At 43.6% G+C, this 6,502-nt stretch overlaps 1 protein-coding gene across 1 annotated transcript; it reads left to right on the top strand.

Moving 5' to 3' along the window:
• The first annotated feature begins 3,072 nt into the window (after positions 1-3,072).
• LOC103366962 (growth/differentiation factor 8-like) lies at positions 3,073-5,517 on the top strand. Its single transcript, XM_008294837.1, has 3 exons — positions 3,073-3,400; positions 4,356-4,726; positions 5,137-5,517. Exons 1-3 carry the CDS (start codon positions 3,073-3,075, stop codon positions 5,515-5,517), a joined length of 1,080 nt encoding a protein of 359 aa, XP_008293059.1.
• Positions 5,518-6,502: the final 985 nt, after the last annotated feature.

The raw sequence follows: 6,502 nt of genomic DNA, 5'->3' as shown, positions 1-6,502 counted from the left end.
TGAGTTATTGCACATTTAAGTGATGCTACGGGGTTGTACGCTACACAATATGCTGCATCCTGTAATGAGAAAATTTCATCATAAAAGCTCAAACAGTCAAAAATATGGACTTTTAAACGTGCAGAAAATGTAAATCCTCTTTATTTTAAGGTATTCTTCTCCAGAAAGCAGACGTGAAAGCCTGATCTGGGAACTTAACCCCCACTCACCTCTGGTTGTGTTTTCATGTCCACAGAAACTACCTGCATAGTCAACATGCCGACTACAAGGTCGTCCTGTTCCACGGGTGTCTGCCACATGTCGTTTTCTCACCGACTCAGAGGCAAAACGATCTGTTCTGTCGCTTCCTGCTGACATACGAGCGTCTCCGTCTGTGTTTAAATCCCTCACGGCACACACGCTCTGTTTTGGTTTAAGTTTAGTTGTTTTTTGTTCCCAAATTCCTCATAAAATAAAAGCAACAAATCAGTGGATTTCAAATCTTAATCGTCTCAAAAGAAGTTACAGGATAAGTGTGGCGACAGTCTGTAGTTTTCTCCCTGGAGACAAATAAGATGAAAAGACAGACCGAGTGCATTAAAGCCTCACATGTCTGATTCCTCTGAACCAATGAGCTCCGTTGTTGCTCCAGAAACAATCAAACACACTTCAGTGAGCCATGTTGTTCAAGCTGCTGCTGAAAATAATCCCCAACAAACACAATATTTCTTAACTAAACAGCTGTGAGGTGTTTGATGGAAGCAGTGGTTAAAAACAACTTGTTTGGGTTTTTTTTTAGTGATTTTCTGATTGAATCTCATCACCCATCACTCCGACTCTGAAGCAGGATTCACAAGATGTGACCACATGTGGGAGATTTCTGCAGCCACAGTCAGTAAATCTGATTTAATTTTACCGTTTCAAGCTCACGTTTTGGCTCATTAAACGTTGTGTTTTGTATGAATATCAGCGTCTCTAACCTGATTATGATTTACGTAGATGGGCCAATTCAACAGCCAAGATAATTAGTTCATTATTAGGAGGCACAACGAAGTAAATATCTGCTCACTGCTGGCTTCTGCTTTTACACTGAAAAAAGCCTGAAACACTGCCATGTCCATGCAAAATGAAAGAACAAAAATGAACTGATTCCAGTAGTTTTTATTGCAAAATGCCACAATAATAATACGAACACAGACTCACATGTGTCGTGAAATGACTAAAGTTCCTCAGATGAAAGTTCTGGACAGAGACTCTGTGAGGAGACGCCACATTCCTCCAGGTTCATCCAGACTTCCGGTAGAAAACCGTGTTGGCTCATATGACATAATCACACTCGCTGTCGATAAAAGGCAGCTCTCTGTGTCGGAGCTCCACCTGCCAGCAGAGCTGCAGCGCCTGAGCCACGATGTCCTCCGACATCCTGCCGGCGAAGTCCAGCATCTGAGGATCAAACGAACGAATATCAGAAGAACCGACGAAACATCCGTCCTCAGTTACATCCTTCAGAAACTCCTCTGTTTCATCTTCTCTGTGCTCGGCAACGACCGTCTCCTTCGATTTGTCCGGACGGGCCAAAGACCAGCATCTGGACTCATTACAGCCCATTTCACAGAGACGCCGGAGGAGCAGCTCACTCTTATTCTATGATTTCCATGTCTGCAGAAACACAAACATTTAATCTGTTACAGAAGTTGTTTCCTTCAAAACACAACACAGGAATCATCACCTGCACGCTTCTGTTTATCCAACAACAGTAAAGTCAAGGTCATCAGCATTGTAAAGTCTCTGCTAAGGGAGATGTGTGGGAAAAATGAAATGTAGGAGGTGCAGCTCTGTATTTTGTCAAAGACATAATTTTGTTCCTATTTTACATTAAACTGAGTAACGCTCAAAAACGTCTGCATAAGGCTTCCATCGAGTCAAATCCAGTCAAATCCAGTCAAATCCAGTGCAACACCACAGAGATCTGCATCTGAGTGTCTTTAGTCCTTTACCTTGTGCGTTCTGCTGCAGCTCCTCTCTGGTTAATTCCAGGTTTCCAGCCTCCAGAACTGCTGATAAACCAGCAGCGCAACCAGTTCCTGCTGCTGGTCGGTGGGAGGAGCCGGTCACTGAAAACCACCCAGAACACCTGAATGTCTGAGTTTCTCTGTTCAGTTAAGAGTCATTTGAACATTTGTTTGCTCAGAAACGCTGCGTCCGTTTATCTTTGAGGTTTTTATGGAATTTTGTTTTGCAGTTTTGAACACTTACGTTTTTTTTTTTTTGCTCAACCAAATGTGTAAAACATCACCCAGGGGCACCATTTCAACAGTTTCAGGTACAAGCAACACACGTTTAATAAAATAATTCCACTGTGGAGACACATAGAATCTCTCAAGTCCTAATTCTCCAATGAATTATGAATATAGTGCAGATTAATTAATGGGCTTAAATAGATTATTAAGTAGATTTTTCTGCCTGATGTCCAGATTTATTAAAGGGGTTCATGTAAACCAAATTATCCACAATAACTCCTGGACTTTTCCTTAAACTGAGACATAAAAATAATTGAATACTTCAATAAAACAAACCAAAAACTCCATGTTTGTACAAAGAATTTGAGGTGTTTAGTTCAAAATTTTTAGCACAAATGTTTTTGTAATATTTATTTTATGAAGGACAGCAGGTTCAAACCTTGTTGTCAACATCTGGGTCAGTAAAGTTACACTAAAAAACAAAGTGGGTCACCCCTCAGAAACGGGCAGTAGGTCAAAAGGTGATGGTGCGTTCAGGGTCCTGCCTCAGAGTGGGAATTTTTAAGCTCTACCTGTAAGCACACAGACGGAGAGGCGCCATCCGGTGGCAACAAAACATGCAAAAACTTGAAGTCTCAAAGAGTGCAGCCACACCACTGTGTCTTATCTTTTATCAAGCTTCCTTTTACACATCAGAGCTGCAAAGTCTTCAAAGTCCTGCTACCTCTTTAAATCTCACTTCTAAATATATGTATAAAAAAAATCTGATTTGTAGCCAATCATAAAGTCCTGCTGCCCGGAGACACACTCATATCAGACGGCGTCACTACACTGACTCCGTCTCCTCTCCAGAATGCTCCTCCTGCTCTGCCTGACCGTCTTCTCCTCGGCGGGTTTTGCCATGGAGATGAACCAGACCTCCAAGCTGCTGGCGGAGAACGGAGAGCAGTGCTCGGCCTGCGACTTCCGGGAGCACAGCAAGCAGATGAGGCTCCACAGCATCAAGTCGCAGATCCTCAGCATCCTGCGGCTGGAACAGGCACCCAACATCAGCCGGGACATGATCCGCCAGCTGCTGCCCAAAGCGCCTCCTCTGACGCAGCTCCTGGACCAGTACGACCCGCGGGTGGAGGACGAGGACCACGCAACGACGGAGACCATCATCACTATGGCCACCAAGCGTAACTAAGCAGAAAAAGAAATGTTTACACTCTATTTTGCTGTGTTCTGCTGGGGGGGCTTTTCAGAAAGTCGTGCGTAAAAGCGAAGCCAGTGCGTAAATCCTGTGCGTAAAGACTGTTTATGAGCAGCTGTGCGTTAAACAGGAAGCAGTTAAGGCGCAAACGACCAAACACACCTGCGTATTAATTTATACACCACTGAACAAAGATTGTATCATGTTTGCTTTTCATTTATACAGATTTATATCAGCGAGGCTTCAATCCAGAACATAGACGGCATGATTTTGGAAAGTTTTGGAAAGCTGCGTCTGAAAACTAAGTAATACATCATATAACATGTTCCATGTATATATACGTACATTTTTTAAACATACATGTTTGCAGATACTTCTTTCTAGTATTTCTAATGTTAAAAGCCATTTAAATAGTTTAAGATGGGATGTTTATGTTATTAGAAAAATTCCAAACATTTCGATTTTGAATCCAGAAATTCCCCTGAAGAAGTATCCACACACACACACACACACACACACACACACACACACACACACACACACACACACATGGAAATGCAGGAGCAATCTACTGATTAGAAATAAACATCTCACTGTGCAAAAGAAAGATTACTAAGTTTAATGTCCAAAAAACTCCTGACATTCTGCCTTAATTCACGAAGAACGTTAGGATTCATCATCTGGGGAATATAAAAATGTAACATAAAAATATCTTTTTGAAGTTATCGAATCATCGGAAAAGGATCAGATTTGTCCTGAAAGTTGAAAACGTCAACAGGTCACTGAGACAATTAAGGTTCTCCGTCTGGGTTCACAACTTTCTTCATAGACATGCAGCTCTGGGGAAAAGTGTTGGAAAGACACCACAAACACCCAAAAGAAGCCAAAATGTTTGTGTGTAACAAGACAATTAAACATTTTGTATGAATTACTTCTTCCAGCCAATCCAGTCGCCGAGGACGAGCTGTCCTCCTGTTGTCTGTTCAGCCTCAGCCCAAAGATCCAGCCCAAAAACATCCTGAGCGCTCAGCTGTGGGTTCACCTGCGGCCGGCCGACATGGTGACCACCGTCTTCCTGCAGATCTCCCGTCTCAAACCCGGGAAGGAGGGAAACAACACGCGTGTCCGGGTTCGCTCCCTGAAGATCGACACCGACGCCGGCGCCGGCTCGTGGCAGAACATCGACATCAAGTCTCTGCTGCAGGCCTGGCTACGTCAACCAGAAACCAACTACGGCATAGAAATCAACGCCTACGACTCCAAAGGAGAAGATCTGGCCGTCACCTCGGCGGAGCCTGGAGAGGAAGGACTGGTGAGAGCTACAAATCCAACATAAATCCACATGCTCTCTGGCATTTACTCCATAAATGTTGTTAAAACCTTATTATCTGGTTCAAGCATGAGTAAAGCTAGACACAGGCTGAAGAGGAGAAGCAGCTTTATTGGTTTAATTAGCAGACGGAGCAGTTTTTAAGCGCTAAAGAGCAGCAACAGCAAAGTCTTTGGTGAAAAACTCACTTTATCTTTAATTAAAACTGTTCAAACTCCATCCAACAAACTTGGTTAAATCTTAGGTGGAGTTTTGGTGCAATAGTTTTGTTTCAAATCAACGCATTCGAGCCTCATTACTCGTCATCAGCCAGGTTGGGGCACATGTTGATGAGTGTTTGTTGTGTTGAGTCTGTCTGTTGCTTTGCCAGTAAAGTTTTAATTCCTCTCCAGCAACCGTTCATCGTGGTGAAGATCCTCGACAGCCCCAAAAGATCCCGCCGTGACTCGGGTCTCAACTGCGACGAGGAGTCCGCAGAGACTCGCTGCTGTCGCTACCCGCTCACCGTCGACTTCGAGGAGTTCGGCTGGGACTGGATCATCGCGCCCAAACGCTACCGGGCCAACTACTGCTCGGGGGAGTGCGAGTTCATGCACCTGCAACAGTATCCGCACGCACACCTGGTGAACAAGGCCAACCCACGGGGCACCGCAGGGCCCTGCTGCACGCCCACCAAGATGTCGCCCATCAACATGCTCTACTTCAACCGCAAGGAGCAGATCATCTACGGAAAGATCCCGTCCATGGTGGTGGACCACTGTGGCTGCTCCTGAGCAAACCCAGGCATCCTGCAGGACAATCGTAGAGGCTCCGTTTTCAGCCAAAGTGACGCAAATATTTTAAATATTGCAAAAAAAAAAAAAAAAAAAAAATCGAATTTGAAACAGACAGGGTTTAAGAATGTCAAAATATAATTCACAAGAGAAATGAAAAAAGTTTTTCCAGAGAATGAACTAATTTGCGTTTTTATCCAAACAGCGAAGCTGATTTAAAACAAGAAGTAGGAACTAATCCTAACCCTGGACACAGCATATTTTTGTGAGCGACCAACTAAATGTTATATACAGCAGCAACCGCACAGATTCTCAACTGAAAGTGGCAAAAATGTGAACAAACGATGATAACTTGTGACCGTAGCAGCTTTCTCAGTCATTTTTAAACCCGTAGTAACAACTTGAGCCACTTGGGGGCAGCAGAAACAAGCTGTAAAAGCAACAGTGACATATTAGCTTAGAAAACTGTCAGTAAACTCGCTGGCAAAAGTCATGTTTGCATCCACTCCATCAATGCACGTCCTAAACAAGCTATTGAGGAAGCTGTGTGGTTCTTTAGCTGCTAAACGTTCCACTAACTCATCTAACTGTGTCTGTTTGCTACTGAGGAGGTCGTGTACTGTTGCTTTTTCCAGCTTTTCTCTGAAAGTGGCGACACGTTGCAAGTAAAGCGGTAAAAGGGAACCAATGTGGTAAAGTTGTAAACTTTAAATGATGCTAAAATGTTTGTTGAAGGAGCTGCAGCATTGCTACGAGCAACCTGTTAAAGACGTTCGGTCCATTGGTACAACAGAAATTTTCATCGTGACCCGTCTTAAGTTATTGTTTTCAGTCTCAGCTTTAAGGCTCGTGACGTAGTCGCTTTAAAAACACTTTCATATCCTCCAACAGATGCAGTTCAGCAAACGAACTGTGAGGCAGCGTTTCAGGATGGAAACATAGACTGTATAAAAGATGGACGTAGCAACCGGCCCTGAAAAATGAA

The sequence above is a fragment of the Stegastes partitus genome, unplaced genomic scaffold (genome assembly GCF_000690725.1).
Source record: "Stegastes partitus isolate 25-593 unplaced genomic scaffold, Stegastes_partitus-1.0.2 Scaffold1000, whole genome shotgun sequence".
Taxonomy (NCBI): Eukaryota; Metazoa; Chordata; class Actinopteri; family Pomacentridae; genus Stegastes; species Stegastes partitus.
This window is presented reverse-complemented; position numbering and strand designations above follow the sequence as displayed.

Coding starts and splice junctions, on each gene's coding strand:
- LOC103366962 (XM_008294837.1), top strand. CDS start 3,073: ATGCTCCTCCTGCTCTGCCTGACCGTCTTCTCCTCGGCGGGTTTTGCC. Junction 3,401..4,355: donor CATCACTATGGCCACCAAGC/GTAACTAAGCAG, acceptor TACTTCTTCCAG/CCAATCCAGTCGCCGAGGAC. Junction 4,727..5,136: donor AGCCTGGAGAGGAAGGACTG/GTGAGAGCTACA, acceptor ATTCCTCTCCAG/CAACCGTTCATCGTGGTGAA.